At 33.1% G+C, this 25,350-nt stretch overlaps 2 protein-coding genes across 2 annotated transcripts in view; both read right to left on the bottom strand.

Annotated features, from left to right (window-relative positions):
- Nucleotides 1-2,954: 2,954 nt before the first annotated feature.
- LOC127728525 (tubulin alpha-1A chain-like) lies at nt 2,955-5,876 on the bottom strand. The gene is made up of 3 exons (XM_052235946.1): nt 5,748-5,876; nt 5,148-5,370; nt 2,955-4,304 (listed from the first exon to the last, which is right to left on the bottom strand). The coding sequence occupies exons 1-3, from the start codon at nt 5,748-5,750 to the stop codon at nt 3,175-3,177; spliced, it is 1,356 nt and encodes a 451-aa protein (XP_052091906.1). The 5' UTR covers nt 5,751-5,876; the 3' UTR covers nt 2,955-3,174.
- A 4,787-nt stretch (nt 5,877-10,663) lies between these two features.
- The window catches only part of LOC127728509 (ATP-dependent translocase ABCB1-like), a 46,100-nt gene continuing 31,413 nt past the window's right edge, over nt 10,664-25,350 (bottom strand). Inside the window, exons 20-26 of the mRNA XM_052235895.1 lie at nt 24,993-25,093; nt 23,725-23,865; nt 22,057-22,213; nt 21,534-21,731; nt 17,850-18,056; nt 17,190-17,336; nt 10,664-15,364 (exon numbers count right to left, since the gene is read on the bottom strand). Coding sequence (XP_052091855.1) covers nt 15,167-15,364; nt 17,190-17,336; nt 17,850-18,056; nt 21,534-21,731; nt 22,057-22,213; nt 23,725-23,865; nt 24,993-25,093 — 1,149 coding nt within the window. The 3' untranslated portion in view covers nt 10,664-15,166. The remainder of the gene's footprint in view (nt 15,365-17,189; nt 17,337-17,849; nt 18,057-21,533; nt 21,732-22,056; nt 22,214-23,724; nt 23,866-24,992; nt 25,094-25,350) is intronic.

Raw genomic sequence — 25,350 nt, 5'->3', positions numbered from 1 at the left:
GAAAAGATGAATAAATTATTTTGTGCTTGGCAAAAAAGAAATCTTACTATTTTTGGAAAAATTTTGATTATCAAAACACTAATTGTGCCCATTTTTACTTTTGTGGGATCTGCCTGCATAGTTCCAGAGAAATATTTAAAAGAAATAGAAAAAAGTTGTTTTAAATTTGTTTGGGATAATAAACCAGATAAAGTAAAAAGAAATTCAATTATTGGTCCCTATGAAAAGGGGGGATTGGATATGATAGATATAAGGAGTTATTTCACTGCTTTAAAAGCTATGTGGGTAAAAAGACTAGTAAATGATTGTGAAGGAGATTGGAAAATTATACCTCAGCACTATTTTTATAATTTTGGGTCAAACTGGTTAGTGTTTCAAACAAACAGTGGGGATAAGCCAGACGAAAGCATTGAACACATCCCCGATTTTTATAAAGATATCATTAAATGTTAGAAATTAACTGGTGGAGGTCTACCAAAAAAAACAGAAACATTTACAGATATAAGAAAACAAATATTATAGAACAATAAATTTATCAAATTTAAAAATAAAGCTATATTTTTAAAAAATTGGATTAAAAGCGATCTTATTTATGTAAATGATATCATAGATGAAAAGGGCTGTATTTCTCAAGACATAATTTTAAATAAACTAAAAAATAAATCAAACTGGATAGCTGAAATTAATCTAGTAAAGAAATCAATACCAAAAGACTGGGCAGCAATTTTAAAATCGGAAAATTCTGTAAAAAGTATTGTTAATATAAAAAGAAACCAATTTATATTGGAAGGTTTACCTATAAAATTAGAATCACTATCAAATAAACTTTTATATAAGTCTTTGATAAATAAAAAATTTGAACCAGCTATCGGACCAAAAAAATGGCTGCGTATATTTGATATAGATGATGTGTTATATCAAAACAATTTATATAAATTTTTATTCAGATATTTAAAAAGAAAATAAACTTAGAATTTTAGATGGAAATTACTACAACATAGTCTACCTACAAAGAAACTTTTATGCAGGTGGAAAATTGTAAACAATAGTTCTTGTAATTTTTGTACACAAGAAGAGGATTATGATCACTACTTTATACTGTGTCCGTATTTAAAACTTTTTTGGAATAAAATAAATGAAGTTTTAAAGAACAGTAAAATAACTTTTAAGATAAAACTAAGACACTTAGTATTTGGATATAAAACTTCTGACTAAGAATATTTTGACTTTAACTATTTTTTAACGATTGTTGGCTTTTCAATTTACAAAGCCTATTACATATCTGATCAAAAGACAAAAAATGTCAATGTTTTCTTAATTTTTCTCAATGAGTTCAATAGAAGAGTATGTTTGAAAATTAAAAGTAATATTTTAGCAACTATTAGAAAACATATGAATAGTCGTATTAAGTGATATTATTTAATATATATTTGATGTACAAATGTAATATGTATTTTACTGACAACTAATCACTACCCTGAATGATTAGTGGATTGTAACAGGGAACATCAGGAGGAGCTTGGACTCCTGAAGGATATTGTAACAAGCCAATATTTGAAATAAATATTTAATTATGTTGAAAAAAAAATAAAAAAAACAATTTAAAACATAACTGAATATGAACTGCTATACAGTTATGAACACGTGTGGTCCTAATTAATGCCTGTCGATACTTATATTTTGGCACTCAACAAGGCCAATTTGCCTTGATCAGACTGTTTATAGTTTTTACTAAATCCATTGGATGTGTACTGATTGATGAGAAACATGATTTATTTCTTAGTTCAAATTGGTTTTGAACTAGTTACAGTATCTGCAAGTACTCTCAGATCGGTACTTTGTGTCTTTTGTCTTATTGTTAGTTGTTTTTGTGCTTTGTGTCGATGAGTTACGCAGTTTTCAACTGATGTTTTTAGTATGTTCATATGCTGTGCTGTTACACCACTGCCCCGGGTTAGGGGAAGGTTGAGCGCTCACAATAATAATGATAACATGTCTAATGCCGATATATTTTTGTGTGCCTGTCAAAAGTAAGCAGCCTTTAATTCATTTACTGTCGGTTGCTCTCTGCCATATTTATTTCTCGTGTATTGGTTTTGGCATAAATCAGGCTGTTGGTTTTCACTTTTGTATTGGTTTGCTTTCCTCATACCGGGGCCTCTAATAGGTTACAATATGGTATGGGTTTTGATATCAACAGACAGTAATTCTTTTCAAAAATCGATTGCCTAGTGTTTGTGAATATACTCGCATTCTTTGTTCATTTCAAAGCTGATTTAAGTATGTGCATTGGAACACCTTTGGAAATAAATTTTAAGTAATCCTTTTTACTGTCCATAGCTTCTATATATTACATGATATGCTTGGTTCGGGATTGCTTGGATGTAATTTAACTTCTGTTATTTTCTTTTAATTGCTGCTGTTCCTTTTCTTTTTAAGATTCGTTTTGGTCAAACAAATGGTATGGTGTTTTTGAAAAAGACTGGTCTATTTCTAATAACTGTTTTGTACATATTTTTGCTTAATATAAAAATAATGTATGTAGTATGAATGCCAATGAGACTATTATCCTTCTTATGAACCAAACAAATCTCAAAGAAGTAGGTAACATTTGTAAAACAACAAAACCTTTGAAATATGTGTTGATAGAGTCTAACGTTTGATTTTGTCTGTTTTTATGAACTAACCCTTTTAGGATTTACCTTCGAGTTCGGTATTTGTGTTATATATTTTTTAAATGCATTACTGACCGCTAATTAATAACCTTTCTGTGAAAAGGTAAGGCTTTTAGGACTCTGCATCGTTTACCAAACTAAAGTATTTACACTATTTTCTTATGCTTGGCATATTTTGACAACATGAAAATCTACCACTTCAGTAATAATTAACAACAAAAACCTATACCTCAGTCTGCACGACAGCTTATGCTGATTACCCAAGGAAGAAACAATGTGTTTAAAAAATAAATAACTATAGTTTTATTTGTTCATTTTGTAATAGGTTTAAATCTGTGAACAAATTAACAAATACAACCAATAAACTTCAAAGATTTCCACTGTCTTAAAAATAATATCGAATTGCGATGTTCCATACTCTGGTGTAAAAGTATTCTTGCAAGGGAAATAACTTCATGATTTTACAATGTTATAGGTTTTTTTTAAAAGTTCATTTTGTTTAATATTCCTCTCCTTCTTCTTCACCTTCACCTTCTACGGAATCGACACCGACTTCTTCGTAATCCTTCTCAAGAGCAGCCAAATCTTCACGGGCCTCTGAGAATTCTCCCTCTTCCATACCTTCTCCGACATACCAGTGGACGAAAGCACGTTTGGCGTACATCAGATCGAATTTGTGGTCAAGACGAGCCCAGGCCTCGGCAATGGCAGTTGTGTTGCTCAACATGCAGACGGCTCTCTGTACTTTAGCCAAATCACCTCCTGGAACAACAGTTGGTGGTTGGTAGTTGATTCCGACCTTGAAACCAGTTGGACACCAGTCGACGAACTGGATGGTTCTCTTTGTTTTTATTGTGGCAATGGCAGCGTTGACATCCTTTGGTACAACATCACCTCTATACAACATACAACAGGCCATGTATTTTCCGTGACGTGGATCACATTTTACCATCTGGTTGGCTGGTTCAAAACAAGCATTGGTGATCTCGGCAACAGACAGCTGTTCATGGTATGCCTTCTCGGCAGAGATGACTGGAGCATATGTAGCCAATGGGAAGTGAATACGTGGGTATGGTACCAAGTTGGTCTGGAACTCAGTCAAATCGACGTTGAGTGCACCGTCGAATCTGAGTGAGGCAGTGATTGAGCTGACAATCTGACCAATGAGTCTGTTCAAGTTGGTGTATGTTGGTCTCTCGATGTCCAAGTTACGTCTGCAGATATCGTAGATGGCCTCGTTGTCTACCATGAAAGCACAGTCGGAGTGTTCTAGGGTGGTATGAGTGGTCAAGATGGAGTTGTATGGTTCAACGACAGCGGTGGAGATCTGTGGGGCTGGGTAAATAGCAAATTCCAATTTTGATTTCTTTCCGTAGTCGACGCTGAGACGTTCCATAAGAAGTGAAGTGAATCCTGATCCGGTACCACCACCGAAGCTGTGGAAGATGAGGAAACCTTGAAGACCGGTACATTGATCAGCCAATTTACGGATTCTGTCCAAAACCAAGTCGACGATTTCCTTACCAATGGTGTAGTGACCTCTGGCATAGTTGTTAGCGGCATCCTCCTTTCCGGTGATCAATTGTTCTGGATGGAAAAGTTGACGGTATGTACCAGTTCTAACCTCATCTGGAAAAGAGACAAACAATTTAATTATTATCGTTTTAATTTTCAAAAGGTTTTATCCAAAATATTTAAATTGTATGTAAGCTATCTAGTTAAATAAAATTTCAATTCTCAACTGTTTTTTTTCTACCAAGAATCTGCTATTATAGAGTAGAGAAGTCACATTCTACATGCTAATGTCACACGAAAGAATCTGGTAAATATATATGTGTTGGTGACTGACTTTGTCTTAAGTCAGTTAGGAATGCACATTAAGATATTATTTAGAATAAAAGGGTCGCATTGGTTATTTCTCATCATTACATGTATGCGTATATTCTATCACTTATTTGATCTTGTTTTCCACTGTTTAATCATGTCTGGATGCAGTTTACTAAATGAAATGTGAATCGTTAACCCCTTAAAAAAATTTACAAAAAAAATTTAAATGCCATCATCGATTATTTCTAATTATTTCACTCATGAAAATTTAATCAATATATCAAATTAATTGCATACTTATTCAATTTGTGGAGTTAATAGATTAATTTTTAAACGAAGCTTGATTTCATTATGAACTGAGTCGAATGATCATCGAATCATTTAAATGTTCATTACTTTAGATAGTTCAGTAAAAATGTGTAAGAGGATCTCGAAGAGTTCTTTTTCAATCCGAATACAATAATTTATCATATTAATATAAAAATATAACCGTTAACTTTGGCCAGTAAAAAGATTTAACATTTAACACACCGTACGAACAAAATATATATATCTTTTTTGTGGAATCTTAAATCGTTCGACCGATTACCCTCCTTATTCGAAATAGAATGCATTGGTCGACTAAAAACATATTTTTGGACTTACCGACTACTGTTGGTTCCAAGTCAACAAAGACGGCTCTTGGTACGTGTTTGCCAGCTCCAGTCTCACTGAAGAAGGTGTTGAAGGAGTCATCACCACCACCAATGGTCTTGTCTGAGGGCATCTGACCATCAGGTTGGATTCCATGCTCCAAACAGTACAATTCCCAACAGGCATTACCAATCTGGACTCCGGCCTGTCCGACGTGGATGGAAATACATTCTCGCTGTAAGTGAAAAATATAATAAGTGAATATGAACAATACAGTATTTATGAAGTATTTTTTATTTAATCTTTTAAATTAGTTCTGTCAAGTTTAATTTGCATAACAATTGTTCTACATGACCAAATGATTGTATATCTAAATTCCTTGGTATATAAACTGACGCGATTATTTGGTTTGAAAAACACAATCTGTGTTTTACATGCAAATTGTTATTTTCTCTGTATTGATATCAGTTTATGAAAATAAAAAAATGAAGTCTTTCCTTAAACAATCAAGTAAAATTTTGCCTAAAAAATCAGTGCCGGTAGTTATTTCAAATTATGAAATCGATAAATCACAAAAAAAAACTACCATTAAAAACAAACAAATTAACTTACCATGTTGACGGTTTATTGATTGTATCAAAATAAAAACAAAAAGTCCTAAGCTCACGGTGACTTGAGGTGTCGTGTGAGTAAATAGAATGATGTTTGATTCAAAACCTGTCATATTTATACCTGTTGCTAAGCCGTTGCTAGAAAGTATTTCTATGCAAGAATAAACAAGCTTTCGTTCGGAAGACGTCTGATTTTACAGTCAAACGACGATGAAAACACATGATAATAATCCTCTTAATATGTAAATTAGATAAGTATGTTATAGCTACCGTTGTTTATGCGTGGCTCATAGTGATAAAAATCAACAATAGAAATGTAGAGAGTCATGTTTAAATATTCATTGTACACAAAAATTATTTCAATATTAATCTTTAGAATAATGACAATGGGATTATTAAAATATAAAGGGCTTATTGAACTTTATAAATATTAATACCAGAAAATTTACATTGTTTTCAATGACGTACATTAAATATATTTCATATTGAAGTTTAACTATTGGAAACGATTGTTAAAAACAAAATTTCTACCACAATTTAGGCATGATCAGAGTTGCGCTAGTTCAAATGGCCGAATCACATTATTTCAGTTTTCCCTATGATCTAATGCCTTTGATATACAGAAAGAGAACACATTAAATATAAACTGATATAAATCTATATTTAATTGGCTAATGAGGTCTACGAATCCTCAAATTATATGGTGTTTCTGTCATGTCGTTTATTAAAAGTCGAGAATTTCTGCAGCAAGTTTTTTTTTTTAATTACAGGAGTGTTACCAAATTTGACAATTAACATTAGCTACATGTATTATTATAATACATAAACATACAAACACATATCTATCAACATTTTGAAATAACGAATTAGTCGATTCGTGTTTAACGGCAAATGACAAACATAATATTCTGTAAAAGACTTCTGGCCAATGTACTTTCAAATTTCAATATAAAAACTAAAGTCACGGACTTTGTTTTTTCTCTCGTTAAAATACATTGAAATCAACGAAATTACCGTTATTGTTTATGGTTTATATAGGGGAAACTTAAAATTTTTTCCTTATTGAGAAAAGATTAAACAATAAAAATTGTTAAAATTCAATGAAAGAATTGCATTTCTTAAAAACTTCCGAAATATCAAATAAATAAAATAAGGGGTCACGGGCCTTATTTTCTCGATAAAATAAAAAAAAAACACAAATTGTATCAAATTAAATACAATCGTCTGCCTTAAAGGATTTTTCTGAAAATTTTGAATACACTTAACCATACTTTATTTTTTGATAGTTTGATCTGTAAAGTTAACATTAATTTTTAGATATTTCTGTTGTATATTGAATGATCCATGGTAAAGTATTTTTAAACCAAAAAAAGTATGTTTGCAATATGCCCAGAAGGGATGCTCAGTAAAAATTCTTTTTCAAAATCTGGAAGAAATGAAGACTTCAAGTCATATTGTAAATTTGGTGCAAAAAATGTAAGAAAGCAAAAGCTCAATCTAATTATTAGCACGTTGCGATAGACAATACAAGACAAAAAAATATTTTATTTAAGTCTCACCTTTTCATTTTATAAAATATACGGGGCCTCGGTGGCCGAGTGGTCTAAGTAGTCGGAACTACTGTATCACTAGCCAGTCAACACTGAGGTTGTGAGTTCGAATCCCACGGGGCAGGTGCACTCGACTCCAATCTTTATTGACTAGGATTGTTAGTTTTCCTACCGAAGGTCGGTGGTTCTCTCCGGGCACTCCGGCTTCCTCCACCAATAAAAACTGACCGCTCCGAAATAACACAAGTTTGTTGAAAGTGGCGTTAAACACCAATCAATCAATCAATCAATATAACATATACAATAGTTAAAGGGGCATTAGCTGTCAAATTCATGTTCACCGATTCGACTCAAATTCTCATATTTGATTTATAACATACTAAACGTATATCCAAATTATAAAAAAAGTCTAAAATAAACAATTTACAATGCATCGGCTCGATAATATATGTCAGCATTTTGTGTGTATTTTAGTTTAGACGCCATCTAATTAACTATCGAGGTGACCTCTGAAGACTACCGACATATAAACATAAATACAGACATAAATAGATAGCGAACTCGTGCAATTATATTTTTCTAGGTCTGTTTGATTTTACAATACAGGTTAAAAGTATACGTTAGTCATCGTTTTTACCTCTTTTTTTTTGGAACATCAATCCAATAACCAGTCATGTCTCTGTCCTTACAGCTGAACGGACGTGCTGGATCAGCTCCTGATTATCCGTAAACTACAACATGTTACGCTGCTCAGATGGTTCAACAACAAACTATTGTATGAGACACCATACAGTAAGCCAGCGTTAGCGACACTCTGAAACCCATTGTGGATGGTGAGTGTCATATGCTGCCCAGACGTCCGAGGGCAAGTTGTATCGTAGTTAAGTGCAGTAGCACTCATCTACTACGGAGTCCAATATTCATCTACCAGCAACACATCGTCGTGGTTAGCGGGCTGCCCAGCTGATTACCCTGGCCACGAAAGCAGCCGTTGTGGAGTCCAGACTGTAAAGAGACAACAAAATAGTAAAAAACCAAAACAACTCACGTAAACCAAAATGGCCGCCTACCAAAATGGCGCCTTCTACCTGTTCCTGACCAACTTTGCATCAGAAATTGTTTAATGCTCACCTATCGCCTTCGGGCACCGAGCAGACCGTGCGAGGGCTTACCAGCCAGTCAAGGTCGTTAAAAAACACCAGTTAGTTTTTATCTGTATAAGAATGAGTTTTTGTGGATCGAATCAGTCAATCAAATGGTTTACCCTTGTTTCACTTTCAATGTTGACATTCTTTTCCTTTTAATAACTGAACCCGCCTAATTCATGCGTAACCCATCTCTAGCTAAAGGGTTAAATTGAAGGTCACATAAATACGGATTCAGTGAGGTCGAATTAATCACTTGCAAGTGAATAATTCATCAGCGATGTCTTTTAGCTTATTTTGACCAAATTGAACCAAACTGGCTGCTAAAAGCGAATTATTATTTCACTATTTCACTTTCATTAATGACTGAACCAAAACAAAGATCATATTTTTTTTTTTTATATCTCGTAACTAATGCCCCTTTATTAATAAAACATAATAAAAAAATATACAAGAGTCACTCTAAAAAGAGTTATGAGAGATTATCTAAAAAGTATATATATATACACTATCTTGATATCTATATCTTTAACAGAAAACATAATACTAAAATTTACGATAAAAGAGATGATTGTTCATTTCCTATTGTTAATTATCCATTTTTAGATGGTGACGTTCCCTTGGCACCATCTTATGGTGTTTGTATATCTCAACTTGTTCGATTCGCTCGTGTATGTAATAACGTATTTGATTCTAACGAAAGGAATCTCTGTATTACTGAAAATTCATTACACCAGGGTTTTCGATATCACAAACTTGTCAAAACATTAATACTAAATTTTATCATCGGTACAAGGACATCATTCGTAAATATAAATCAACGTGTAGACATCTTATACGTTCAGGAATTTCACATCTCATGTTTTTTGGTAATATACTATACAAAGCACAAAAATGTCGTCATTCACCTCAAAAGCTAACCAAACCCTTAAACAAACTTATTCAGAAGGGATATAGTTACGATACTGTTGTCATGTCATTAAAAATGGCATTTTTGGAATAAATATTGATTCACTCAACTCTTTGCATCGGAAATAAACACATTTATTCTAAAACCAGTTGTTGGCATAATACGGGATATGTTCTTTTATCGTATATTTTTATGATGGTATGATACTAAACCACTAACGGGGAGATTGTGCTTGATTTTCATATGATGAAGACATAATCTTTCAATCAGTTTAATTGAGGTCTAGAGCTGGCATGTCAGTAATATCTAGTAGTCCTTTGTTAATTTATGTTGATTATTGTCAATTTGCTTAGTTTCTTTTGTTACCTAATCTAACATAGGACTCGGACTTCTTTTAAACTGAATTTTACTGTACGTATTGCTGTGTGTTTGTTTATTCCACATTGGCTGGAGGTATAGGGGGAGGGATGAGATCTCACAAAACATGTGAAGACCCGCCGCATTTCTGCGCCTGTCCCAAGTCAGGAACCTCTGGCCTTTGTATGTTTTTTTTTATTTTGGTTTATTTATATGTTTCGTTTCGGAGTTTAGTGTGACGTTCATTTTCCGGCTGAACCAGTATACATTGTTTTTTTTTTGTTGTCATCTTTGTTTTTCGATAATTATTTTGTTATAAATTAGGCCGTTAGTTTCCTCAATTGAATTGTTTCATATTTTTCATGTCGGGCCTTTTAAAGCCGCACATACGGTATGGGTTTTTTCTCATTGTTGAAGGCCGTACGTTGCCTATAATTGCTTACATCCACTTTATTTGAACTTTGGTGGATAGTTACATCTCATTGGCAATCATACCTCATCTCCTTTATTTTTATATTGTTGTTTAGGGGCCAGCTGAAGCTCGCCTCCGGGTGCGGTATTGTTCTCGCTGTGTTGACCCATTAGTGACTTGGGCTGTTTTCTGCTCTTTGGTCGGGTTGTTGTCTCTTTGACGCATTCCCCGTTTCCATTCTCAATTGTAAGATCTACACTGTCTAATTAGTAATATAGAATACAACTTCTTTTCAATAAAATGCAGATTTTGGCAGCACAAAAGTACATATTTTCATCTGTGAATAAAAATATACTGAAATTTATCGTCATCATACAAATGCATAAAATAAACATTATATAGAGATGCTTGATAAAACAAATAACAACGCAAATCTCCATACGGGCGTATGACATTTGTATGACCTGGTTATTGGTCACCTCTGTCATATTAATTGGTTTCGGGGGAAACTAGCGGTATCTTAAATAAAGTCCAAGTCGCTGGAAAGTTTTCATATTTATTTCGCATCCATATACTTCAATCATTAAAACATAACTGAATAACAACATAAAAACAAATATAAAATACAAATTAAAAGACTGCTTGACATGCGGAAAAGGAACCAATCAAAATATCTTGTTATCAAATATTATAAATCGCGTTTTGCCGAAAGCGGGGATTACGGATTAAAAACATGTTTCGTATAAGTTTGTGAAGAATGGCTTTCGGCAGTTATCACTTAGTGTCAATTTATCTATATTCTTTGTTACACAATCTTTTATCATAAAGACGGATATAAATCTTTGATAATTAATTTAAATGAATTAAAGGATTATAGTTAAGTGTAAAATACAAGTAACTTTTGAATAGTGTACTATACAATGAACTATTGCATTATTAAAAACCAATGACGACTCGGAATGATAAAAAAAAAGCATGAATTATAAAAACATACAAAATTCTGAAAGTGAACTTTGAACGAACAATTTTCGGGTCATATTACCCCGTCGCTCCCTATCTGATACTCCCGTATCAGCATGTATAAATTATTAACGAATAATATTTCAAAATGCAAAAAAGTATAAACGAACAATTATATGTACATCTTATTTACAAGCGTGCTATTACGAACATTTGTCGAAATTTCTTTATAATGTGCATGTTATTGAACTAAGTGTGTCTAAATACCAACACGAATATATCACGAAGCAATAAGAATAAAACGAACAACTTGTCTATATGCAGCTATGTAATATTTGCCACCATGCAAATAACGCAATTAAATGAATACTGTGTCTCTTTCACAGAAATGCGGTACTCATAAAATAATGTTTATATAAAAAAAATCAGTAAATATATATATAAGTATTGTCATTGCATAGAATAATTGTTTTGTCAAATAAATCTGTTTTCATCACCACCTCTCTTTCCACCTGGAATGAATATCAAGAATATCCCGGAGTTTCTCTCCAATTTGAACTCTGTTACTACATATTTTAAGTTTCAGGAACATTTGTCCGAACTATCTCTGTAGCACTATATAAATATATATGTACACATCTTTGAATACATCTATTTGAATGTGACCATTTATCAAAATGTCGCTTTTACTCGATATTTATTTTAACAAAAACGCAAAGTGTAGATTATTTCGATACTTGAAAAGGCATTGTATGGAACATTGTCGGTAATAATGATCGTAAAGGTAAAAGTATACATTTGCAAGTAAATGAAAAGTCAATGTTCTCATCTGAATTATAGTTAAGTGTAAAATACAAGTAACTTTTGAATAGTGTACTATACAATGAACCATTGCATTATTAAAAACCAATGACGACTCGGAATGATAATAAAAAGCATGAATTATAAAAACATACAAAATTCTGAAAGTGAACTTTGAACGAACAATTTTCGGGTCATATTTGCGCCAATTATGAAAATATTTGTTTTTTTTCCATTTGCGCCAAAACAAAAGTTTTCGTTTGCGCCAATTATTAATTTTTCATTTGCGCCAATTTAAATTTGAACAGGTAAGATGTGGTACATTTTAGATAATTACCGATACTTAAGTTAACCCAACCGGCCAACTTGCGTAGCAGCTAAGTGGTGTTCAATTAGTATAATAATGCTCATGTTATATGTATACATGTATATACGTATGTTGAGCTCATTGAATTAAACACTTCTGTTATGAAAAGATGGATCTTTTGCACATTACCATCAGCTTCATGACCATCAAAATTTCTTGCTTGTGAATTACATTGAAAGCGGAATAATTATTTTTGCAAGCCATGTGAATTTGCAATGTATGTGAAATGATATAACAGAAAAATTCATTGACGGAACTTTCGAGTGCTTCCCGAAATGTTTTTAGCGGATGTACTGTGACCTTACATGGATGCAAAAATAGTAACTACGTTCCTCTTCTGTAAAGTGTTATTTTACGTGTGATGTATATAGTTTTAGAAACTTTCACAATAACTTTATCCTGCTCGAAATCCCACTCCACCTCCCCTTGGTGAGCAGGAGGCAGATGGCAGACGGAAGGGGTATTTTTTCTATTATATCAATAAATACTGTACAACTGTCGCAATTTACATTTATACCAATATCTAATCTCTTAATGTCATCAATTAAGTTATTTTTGAAAATATCAAATAACAACGGCGATAATATACAACTTGTTTTAGATCAGAATTTACTCCAAACCAATCCATCAAATTGCCATTAATCTTATAAAAATATTATAATATAAAGAAGGTAAAGCATTTAACATTTTTGTACTTAAACCTAAAGATTCTAATTAACAAAACAACAATTTACAATTTACCAATTCGTATGCTTTTTTAAAATCTATAAATGCACAGAACGCTGAAAGTTTACATAGCTTTTTCGTTTCAACAATGGTGGTTCAAGTTGATTGATGGTCTATGGTACAACGGTTATTTCTAAAACCATTGTGTTTGTCGTTGGTTGCTTCAAGATTTGTAAGTTTTCCTGTCAGATTAGCTTTAAGAACACTACAATATGCCACTGGTGCTAGACTTATTCTTCTACATGACTTCGGATCTCTGGGATCTGACGTAGATGACTCAAGGGGATCGGTATAATGCTATATTTACTCCACATAGCTGGTACCGTTTACCGGAATCATAACAATCAAAAAAATATATTAAATACACGGGTACGCGCATTGAATGCTGTAGGATTTTTATATAATTCAACTGGAATATCATCAACGCCCGGAGCTTTTCCACATTTTGATATTTTTATCATATATGATACACTTCGCTAGTGGTAATTTCACCATCTAAAACTTCATATCACAAATTATTTCAATATACAATTTTCTATTTCATTACTATTATCGCTATTTTTATTTAACATTTCCTCAAAATCACATTTCCATTTATTATTAACCGTACTTCTATCATCACTAATTGATTCATCTTTTGATTTAATCTCCATTGGAATAGTTTTTTGTCGCTCGCTCCCTACGCCGATCCTTCCAATTTCCCCCAAAATTCCTTTGGGTTTCCTTGCGAATTGATTAACTACTGCATTGAATGCCAGTATTGATGTTTTGATCTTTGTTTTCCTCGGTCATATAATTTTCGTTTGTGTACAAAAATATGACGAAGTTCCCTTTTTAGCTCACCTGGCACGAAGGGCCAAGTGAGCTTTTCTCATCACTTTGCGTCCGTCGTCCGTCGTCGTCGTCGTCGTCGTCGTCCGGCGTCGTCTGTTAACTTTTACAAAAATCTTCTACTCTGAAACTACTGGGTCAAATTTAACCAAACTTGGTCACAATTATCATTGGGGTATCTAGTTTAAAAAATGTGTCCGGTGATCCGGTCAACCAACCAAGATGGCCGCCATGGCTAAAAATAGAACATAGGGATAAAATGTAGATTTTGGCTTATATCTCTGAAACCAAAGCATTTAGAGCAAATCTGACATGAGGTAAAATTGTTTATCAGGTCAAGATCTATCTGCCCTGAAATTTTCAGATGAATCTGACAACCCGTTGTTGGGTTGCTGCCCCTGAATTGGTAATTCCATCAATGCAAAGAATTGGTTTGGCAGTTTGGATGTACCTGTAGAAAATTTATTTCAAACGGGATAGCATATCCTAATTTTTACGGAGATGCTGTTTGCCGAGCTAGGAAATTTAGATACGACCCGGGTAAACTTATTGTCGGAATGTTTTTCCTGGTGGCTCCTTTTTTTAACTTTTAAATGTTGACATTCTTTTTTTAATAACCGAACACGCTGCGTACATTTTTGTAACACATCTCCAGGGGCACATAGGCATTTGTCTAGTATGGGGGCCCGGGCCCCCTCCTTTTTCAAAATCCTAGATCCGCATCTGCTGTTTCATTACAAAATACTTTATTTATATGCAAGTTATTGGCAACTGTAAGTGATTCTATAGACTTAAATATAATTGACCATTTACTTATAGTTACTGTAGCTGATAAAAAAAAGTTCCTGTTAATGAAATGGATACCAAATTTATGTGTTCCTATCAGATATAAAATAGCCACCAACATTTTTAACCTGCAGATATTTATAGTATTTTTTTTTTTGTGGAAAGCATTCTACCGCACAAGTCATTTATATTGCACAGACAGATCAAAATGCTGACAATCCTAAACAAACATTTAACACAAAATATCAATGCAATATATCTGAGGCATGAGTAATTGTCAGCTACATGTACTAACATAAAATTTAGGAACAAGAAATTCTTAATTGCTGAACTGTTTTATATTTCACATTTGAAACTTCAATTGAGCCATTCTAGCAAGAATCTATAACATTTAATAGTTGCTGTCAAAGTTTAGAAAACAGGTTGACTTTCGCGTCAATTACAAATAAATACTATAATACTGATTATAAATAGTTTGTCAATATTCTCAATATTGTTAGTATTTTTGTCAGCAGTCCTTAAAAGCATTCTTCACTGAAGTTGGATGCATCAGGGAATGGTTTGGTTACATCCACTCATTTCCCTTGATTGTGGGTACTTAATTTGTAATAAATTCCTTTAAATGCCATAAGTTCTGCATGGTTTCCTAACTCTACAACCTCTCCTTTGTGTATGATGGCTATTTTATTAGAGTTTTTGATGGTGGATAGTCTATGAGCTATAACAAAGCATGTCCGTCCCTGTTGAGCTTTATCTAGAGCCTCCTGAACGACCTGAAACACAGTTTGACAACAAACTCAGTAATTATGCGTGTTGTTGCTTAGATACCAGCTTATTAATATACAGATGGTGATGATAGGTGACTTTTATCGTTCAGTGGAAAATTAAAAGCATATGCAGGACGAGAACTCGTTAATGCGATATGAATATTAACCCTGCTTTAAACCAGACCGACATACAGAGACGGATTTTTACCGTGCTAGTTCACAAGGAAACAGTCCACAGGAAGATATGTTACCCTACCCTAAAACATTATTTTAACTCCGAACCAACCAGTCCTTTTCTTCATCCTTAATGCTGCGATCTTAGCGGAGAGGAAGCAAATACCAACTTTATACAGTATTTTGTTTGACCTGGTCTCCCGAACTCGAGGCGGTCAATTAAAATAAAGAAACTTGTTTCTCATTTAGTTTGACATATCTTTATGCAAAATTTTGCCATGAATGGACAAGTATGTTGATATAAATGTAATGCATATTGTGCAAAATTTCACAGAAAAAAAAAATATAAGAACTTATACTACAAAAATTTTTAAATCCGATTTCCTGCAGGACTTAGATATACTATTCAAATTGAATGCTTCTAGAAATTCTTCAAGTGAGCAACTTAACAAAACAATTGTCTTCATATAAAACTCACCAGTGGCGATCGAATTGAAAGTTGGAAGACCAAATCAAATGATAGGAGCATTGAAATCAACAACATATCCAAACAGTTGTGCCAAATATGGCTATGGCTATCTATGACTGGGGTAGAAATCGTTAATTTTCGAAAAAATCAACATTTTAAGAAAAAGGAGGAGGTATAAGAGCAATTATTTGGCTCATGAAATTGCAAAAATAGCAAAATTCCTCAATCATTCTAAATTTATGTTACTTCTACTGATAAATGAATAGACTAATATAATCTGGACACTAAATATTTCAGAAAAGTCAGTTGTAATAGTTATAATAATGACGTCATGGCCATGTTGGAATTGACCGTTATTTGATATAAAAAGGCCACTTTACGATTAGTTTATGGTAAAATTAAAAAGGCCTTACCCTAAAATATATTTCATTAGCATTAACATCTTTTAATAAAACATCTTAGTAAAATATCTTCTCGGGTAAAGCTTTTGTTGATATCTGAATATTATGACGATCTCAAAATGAGGCTATTTTGGCAGGTATGTTTGCGAAAGTTTGAAGACTTGAAGCACATATGTAAGGCTCACTTGACAGATATTTCTTTCTGTTAACGAAAAGGGGATGTGAAACAACATTATGGGAAACCAAATGCGTAGGATGGAGGATTAAGGAGACATAGGCGGGGAGAGGGGAATGCGTAGCAGTACGAATAAGTGAATTCCAGAAGACCAGTTTATTGATTTTTTTTCTTCATATTTGTATTTACCAGTTAAAATCTTTGCCTGCAAAATATACACTCAATTACTCAAATAACCCATACCGCTATGTGAGATAAATAGGACCGTTCTTTACTATTAGGAAAAGCTGTTGATCCAATATAAGTTTTTATGGTAATTCAATGATTCTTTCAATTCAATCGTAAATTAAGCATAAAAAAAACAGAATTTCAGCCAAGAACATATTATTTTTAGGAAAAGTCTCCGAGGGAATTTAACGAAAGAACAAAAACTACTTATTATATCATATTTTGCGGAAAGTTACATACAATTAGTAGTCCAAAAATGGTAACAATATAGGAAAAATCTCCGAGGAATTTAACGAATAGACAGCAACTCCTTACTTAATCATATTTAGCGGAAAGTTATATAAATCAGCAGTCTAATACAATAGAGTATATAATGTTACTTACCCGTTCACTTTCTGTATCTAATGCTGATGTTGCTTCATCCAGTAGAAGTATTTTAGGATTCTTCACTAAAGCCCTTGCTATTGCAACTCTCTGCTTTTGTCCACCACTAAGTTGTGTTCCTTTGTCACCAACATTCGTTTCATATCCCTGTTAAGAAGTATTTTACTCTAGTATTACAACATTTTGATAAAAAGTCTAGGCCATATCAGAGCTGATAAAGAATCACAGAATATACCAACAGATATATGTAAATGTTCATTCAAAGTGTCGACTTAAATATATCAAAATATGGTATCCTAACATGAATCCGGTTTTCCTTTGTATTGTCAAAAGATAAGAGAGCTTCATCTTTGTCCTCTACAATCATATAGGTACCAAAATATAAGTCGAATCAAAGAATGTGTCTGTTATGCAGCACCCTTTCACCATATTATCATAAAGGTAAGTAAGTAGGGTATTTTACTATGCGAAAGTAAATAGTATAAACAAATTGTTAGAATTAAAGCATTTTTTTTCTGTTTTTGCAATAAAGAAATATCTTTACAACATTTGAAAGCGGCATGAACTTGAGATTTGAAATAAAAAAAGTGTAGCTGAATTTTACTGTATTCGTTTAAATATATTCCCATTTTTTGTAATATTTATTGGTTAAATAATTACATGAGGAAGATTTTCAATAAAAGTATGTATATTTGCTGATCGAGCTGCTTCAATGATCTCTGGCATAGGTACAGTTCGTGATGTATCACCATAAGCAATATTCCCTGCTATACTGGCATCAAACAAAACTGGTTCCTGAGATACTATTCCTATCTTGGATCGTAACCAGTTTATATTCAATTCTTTGATATTTGTACCATCAAACGTCTGTAATAAGAAGGTAATTTTTATGAATTTTAATACCATAATTTCAAAGAAACTGCGCATGTTCGTAAGCCTGGAATACCGGCTTAATAGTCAGCACTTACGTAGTGTAAAGATTAGATGTGATCCCAGGCTACATTGGAGTTACTAATATTTTGTCCATGAAAACGGCAGAATAAAATTTTGATTTAAATCATTATCTTACAGATCGCCACACCAAACTGCGGATGAGTTTGATTTGATTGACTTTTATTCCATTTATTCCGTGGACTTCAGTTTATTTCGAAAATTAGCGAGTAGGAACAAAGTTCAAACTAGAACATAATTCATCGTTACAATTAACTTGCACTAAATGTTACCTCTTTACATACTCCATATGTGCTAGAAGTAATCGACCAAAAGAATCATAAAACACAACATTGAAAACCAAAGAGTGAGCAACACGAACCCTTCAAAGAACCGGGGGTGATCTCAGGTGCTCCGGAAGGGGTAAGCAGATCCTGCCCCCACATATGGTATCCATCGTGTTGGCATGCTATAAGCGCGTACAATGAATTAAAATAGCGTTCTTTATCCGATTAACCGTTTATAAAGTAAAACATGCATCCCAAGAAAATATAAACATTAAACATGACCATCAGTTAGATAACAATTCAATATGTTTGAAGTAAGCGTAATAGTAACACTAGTGTAAACAAGCAGAAAACAGTGGAAAAAGGCGAAAAAATCGAGGCGAAATTAATGGTCTACACGTTTATAGAGTGAATACGTACTTTGTCAAAGCATGATACAAGCTAATGAATACTGAGACAATTACGGGTAAAAAGGAAGTGATTTGATATACAGCCGGATGGATGATCGAAGATTTCCGGGATTTACCAAGAAGTAAACACTAAAACAATCAACTACTTCGTGAAGGCCACAACATAATTTATGAAGTGATCCTTTTGGCCAGGCTACCTCGTGACCCTGATGGAGTTATTGTATTTGAAATTATACAGCTCGACAAAAACATAAGCAGCATCAACTTTTAAGTTTGATCTAATAATTGTCTCAAGATTGTGTTTCATAAAATATTATCATAAGAGGGATAGGTTGAATAGTAGGTATTTGCAATGATTTACCACGTAAAACAGCGTTTAATAATTATCTTAAAATGGGCAAATATTTTTCCTGCATGACAACTTGCTATTCGCCATCTCTGCAGCTTTATACACTTAACAATACATCAATACACCATGGCATTTCTTTTCTCTAAAGTCGTGGTCTGAATAAAAGAAATAACATGCAAGACAAATACAATTTTCAATATACACTGAACTGCGGTCTAGCTTAGCGAAAGGTCGTGCAACATAATCAGTCAAACAAACTTTATTAGATTAACTCGTTAAGGAACGATCGTTTTCATTGGTCAATTCAAACCTTCGACCTCACACCTGCGAAAATAGAACACGCGTACTATAAAGCTGAATGGACTGATCAGTATTCACGTAGCCGGTCAAGGTCGTTAAAAACTCCCATCGTCGTATTCCCGAACATGATTGCGGTCTTGATTATCGCATGGCAATTCTAGCTTTTATACATGTGCATGTAAAATTTTAAACTTTTATCTTAACAGTCACGTCGAAATATTTAATTCAACTGTCTCCTCTCAATTGGTCCTGGATTAAGGGAGCTACCATTTTATTTTGATTGGGGGTGAAGGACTTGGATGAAACATTTTGTCCTGCATTTTTTTTTAGTTGTTATCTCTGTCCTGTCTTTCTATTTTTCAGTCTGTTAGGTCCTGACTATATTTATTCGTTTATCCTCATTTTTTACATAAATCGTCATCCTGCCTTTTTTTTGTCAAGTTGCTCACCCTGCCTTATCTTTTATTCAATGGACTTGATGAATTAACGTTGTACTTGAAATGAAACCGTACTTAACTACAAAAATAACCAAATTACATACTAAAGATATTGCTCGATTTTTATAGTAAATGGGTTTGTGTTATAAACTGTCATGTTCATTATTCATATTCTTTCATAAGTTTTAGGATAGTGTGATTTTTTTTCTGATTTAGTTTACTTGATTTTGAAAAAAAATCCCGAAGTTCTAAGTAAATTCAGAACATGTAACCAGCCATGCTTTGTTTAGAGAAAAAATGGAGATGGCAAACCATGGCACAGTGGAAGGAAATGTACTTTATAAACTCCAGCGATATACTTTCTTAATTTATAATTAACTGTTTTGCTATCCTCGGTTGAAAATTATATATTGTAAATATTTAAATAGTTGCATAGAAAACAATCAGTTTTAAACAGTGTGGTTATTCACTAAATGTATTGATAAAAGGTGACTCCATTTTTGTACATACTTTTACAGTAGTCATCCTTAATTTCTTAATATTTCGTTTATAAGTTTATCATACATGTATGATTTTGTATTTCATTTTAATACGCACGCATGCCACACGTTACTTTGGCGGATTGTTCAACAATGTTATGCAAAGCTCTATTCTTACGGTATGAAATTAAAGGATAAATTTTCAACCAATCAAAATCGAAAACAGTACATTTATATAGTTCCTTATAAACTACGACATTTCTCACAAGTATTTATTTATTTTTTAGTTCCACACATGCAAAAATAAAATCTTCGCCGATGAAACATTTCAAACCTTTTTACACCAACATGCCTTCACTGAATTCATTTGAATTTCGTGGTGACCATGATAGTACATTGCATAGTACATCTATATTCACGTGCACACATGGTACGATCTTTCAGGGACAATTTGCTCGTTTATGACACGTCATTTCTGAATGACCAAACGCTTAGCTTCTTTATTTTCGTTTTATAGCATGAAAACAATAAAAGAGGAATGTGCAACCCATCATAAATTTGAAATGGATCAGTATTATGAGATCCTTATTATAAGTAACTACGACATTGTCAGGATAATAACCTAGCGTCAATATGAAAGAAATTAAAGTGGTTCATACATTCATCCGTATAAAAGCGGCACATGTATTTTATTTTATCCTTATATTTTTCATAGTGCGGTACAAGTGCTGCATGCATGAAGAATATTACTTAACACAAATTATTAGTATAATATTTCGACCCCACTATTTGAAATTCACAAAATACTTATTTAATTATTTCGATTAAAAATCATTGTTTTTTACGTTCGTAGTAACGTAGTACATTCCATTGTCGGTCACCTGTGTCAATTCACGTGCACACAACAATTGTTGTTGTATTTAAATCTTTCGGTCAATGAAGTGAGACGTTACAAGTTGTTTGTTTGTGATACGCCAGAATGTTATCAATGAATTATCAATCGCTAAACTTGACTGCATTTCAGTGTATTGGCAATTCATTTTACCATTCATTCAAAATCTGAATACTTTTTAAAAAAGTTTGGTATTTTTATTTATTTTTTTTCCTCAAGATAATACCAATAGAATTCTGTGAAAAATATACAAAACTTACCACTTGACCCTCTTCAGGATCATAAAACCTTTCCAACAATTGTACTGTTGTACTTTTCCCACAACCACTTGTCCCAACTAAAGCCACAGTTTCTCCTGGTTTGGCCCGAATAGTCAGTCCTTTGAGAACTTGTACATCTGGCCGAGTTGGGTAACGAAATTTAACTTTCGTAAACTCAATATCTCCTTCAATTTTATCCTGCAAGACAGAATAATTTAGATTAATACACTACTTCACCATTTAGTTTAGTATATAAAAACTGTTCCAGAAAATTAATGTCAGTACAAATCAGAAATCAACTTCATACTCGTAGACTGAATTAGAATTATAATTTATGCTGATTATAATTAAGTACAATCAGAGTTTCAACAAATACTAGTAGAAATTGGAATTGGTAGGATTTGGATTTAATGAAATAAATATTAATCAAGACAAAATATATAAGAAACACTTTTCTAAACACATTTTATATGTGTTATGATAGTATCATCATAGTCATGAATAGCACGTCGTTGTTACTTACTGGTGTATCCCCTTTTTCTTCTTGTGCATCTATATCAGGCTTTCTTTCTATGATATGAAATAGTCTGGCAGCAGCTATTTGTCCTTTTTTAAAATCCATTGACATTGACAAAGTTCTACCGGCGTACATTCCTCCAATTATAATTGCAATAAATACTCTGTAAAAAAGTATGTATCTGAATATTAGGCTATGAATATTGAACTCTGTTGGATATTTGACTCATTGGCAATCATACCACATCTCCGTATTTTATACCATTGACTGTTCTGTTGAGTTTAAATCAAATATGAAGAATTGAATCTTCTTTCGCTTTATTTTTTTTTAAACATAAAAGTATCCATACAAACAAACGTCATATCATTGGTGTGTCTCATGTTCAGCAAAACCTCATTCCATGTTACTAAATTATTCTATCAGCTATCAAAACCAATCATATGTGAGACTTAAGCTGTAGGGGCAGATTATATTAGATGTGGACTCTTTTAAATTCAAAGGATTGATTCGAGTACATACAATCAAATTACGTCTCCTCGTGTAATAGTTATATATATATATATATATATATTTATATATATATATATATGACATCTCCCTTTATAATAGTCTCATTTAGAACTTCTTAAACACAGTTAGAAATGTTTGTGACCCAAAAGCCAACATAGATGCAAATACTTCGATTTAGAAAGAGAAAAATATTGCCCTATACTGACCATTGAAAATCGACATCTAGATTAGAACTAAGATTTGCAATAACCTTGTTGAGTTCTGAATTTAATCTGCACCTTTGAGTATATAACTCCCAGCTGATACAATATTCCAAGGCTTGCATTTCCTATCAGGATTTTTGTGACACAGGGTTACTGCTCACAAGATTGCTGTCGAATCAAGGTTCTTAATGGGTTAGCTTAAGTCAACTCTTCATTTTTTACGGTTACCATCGTGAGTTTGTAGACTGTTACGGGACATCTGAGTAAAAAATTACCAGTTATAAGGCATAATCGCAATCACAATCCCGTCCATCGCTTTTCGTTTATGACTTATCATCGAATGCCACTGAATTTTAACTTGAGCAAGAACTACCCAACCTTCCGAAGCTCATGAGTTAAGACTCCAGTTTTTGTTCGGGTTTGAATTTTTTTGCATGTTTTGTGGATATATTTCTGGTAGTCCTATTTATGTTGTTTAATCAGTTCTTCAGCTTCTGGTTTTAATCGTCAGATTTCTATCTTTTTATTTTGTTTAATGCCATGTGGTTAAAGTTGTTTGGGTCACAGGAAAATAAATCACCAAAAAATATAGTTAGACCGTTGAATTTTAGTCAAAGTCCTGTTCAGAAGAAAAGATGTCCTTTGACCATCGACGGATGATGCAAAAACTTGTGCTGGCCCATTGTTCAAGGTGAGGTAAGTCTAAAACATTGTAATAACTCAGGAATAATTATTTTCTTTATAACGTTTATGTAAATATTGGCAAGAGTAGCTTGATATTTTGGTATAAGTATTTACACTTCTCCTGCAGGACCTTATCGATCTTGGTATAAAGCATGAGACCAACCTCACTTTTAGAAAGGTCACATGATTTCAAAAAGATTTCACTTTTTAAGTGAATATATGACTTAGAAATAAGACATTTGTTTATGTTTATGTATATTGACAACATACTGCTTACCTGAAAACAAGGTGAAACTCAAGTTCTCCCGACTGAACTAAATAAGATCCATAGGTGAAGGCACCAGCATAGGCAAAAAACATAATACTGTTAGATAACCCATAAACAAAACCATTCACGACTGATCTCTTCCTAGATGATCTGTAATTGAAATAAAGCCATACAGTAACATATACCATAAACAAAACTATTCCAGACTGATCTCCTCCTAGATGATCTATATGAAATATAAATTTTACAAATTTTCTCCATAAGCGATATCTTTCTGAATGATTTGTAAGGTCATATCATGTACTTAAAATAGAGACGGAAGATATTAAATGGACATTAACAAGTCATAAGTTGAAGAGAAAGTGATAAGCGAAGAATGTGAAAACACATCACACAGCATAGTATGCCCAAATAAACCCTGTAACAAAAGGTAATCTTTAATGTCAAGTTTTCAAACACTTCTTCTATGAACAGTTAATTTACTGAAAAAGTTTGCTTAAAAAATAAATCATGTTGGTTCATGAGTGCTAACTACTGGGCATGTTATATCATCGGTAGCGAAACGGCCACCGATAGCTGGATTGGCCCTGTGGTTTTAAAAAGTAGGAATCTCAACTCGGTGAACAACAAATGGAAGTTTTTAACGACCTTGACTGGCTATACAGCCCTTGCACGGTCGGTGAAGAATCAATGTTCCTTTATTTATATGAGGCAGACTTCATACATGATGAGGAAGAATGAAAAGAAACGAGTATTGTCCTTCAACTTCACGCTCCGTTATTAAAAAAATATGTTCTCTCACTAAGTAATTTAAAGTTTGGTGACTATGTTGGACGCATCTATCCAGAGATGAAGACATATATGTTCCAATTGTTCCAAACCACTACTAAGCCCTCTTTTCCACGCATGTGAAATCATCGAAGTTGTCCTTAAATGAGCAACATGACGGGTGCCACATGTGATGCAAGATCTGCTTACCCTTTCGGAACACCTTTGATCATCCAAGTTTTTGGTTGGGTTCGAGTTGCTCAGTCTTCAGTTTTATATGTTGTGTTTTGTAAACGGTTGTTTGTCTCTTAGACGTTTTTTTTTGCAAGTGTTATCACGGAGTTTGTCTTCGACTTAAGGAATTTGAAAATCCCTTTGACTTTGTCATCATCTGCCACTCTTTTAAAACAAGCAATCAGGTCATTCGATGACTCTAACCAACATGACCTTCGAATGCTGTTTTATGGTTCCGATATGATTTTTTACATTAAATAAACAGACAATCTTACATGTAAACATGGTCTATATGTTCATTATACAGTCTTATGAATGTTTCTTCTCTTGTAAGTGATGCCACTGTTCTTATGTTATCGATAGCTTCTGATAATATCTATAAAGAAATATATATGTAAATCTATACCTAATATCATAAGTGTCCCTACAAACAACGTTATATTGCTGGGTCTGTAAATGCTCAACGAACCTCTTTCTATATCTTAATCTCTTTTATCAGCAATCTAAAAGGGGCTATAGGTACTGTTAAACAACTTACTCTTGGGGTGGTACTTTAAAAATCAACTGATCTGTATGGTTCTAAAACAATCTAAGTCTCTCTCCTCGTGCAATGTTTTAAAACATTTCACATCT

The sequence above is a fragment of the Mytilus californianus genome, unplaced genomic scaffold (assembly GCF_021869535.1).
Source record: "Mytilus californianus isolate M0D057914Y unplaced genomic scaffold, xbMytCali1.0.p SCAF_2, whole genome shotgun sequence".
Classification (NCBI taxonomy): Eukaryota; Metazoa; Mollusca; class Bivalvia; order Mytilida; family Mytilidae; genus Mytilus; species Mytilus californianus.
This window is presented reverse-complemented; position numbering and strand designations above follow the sequence as displayed.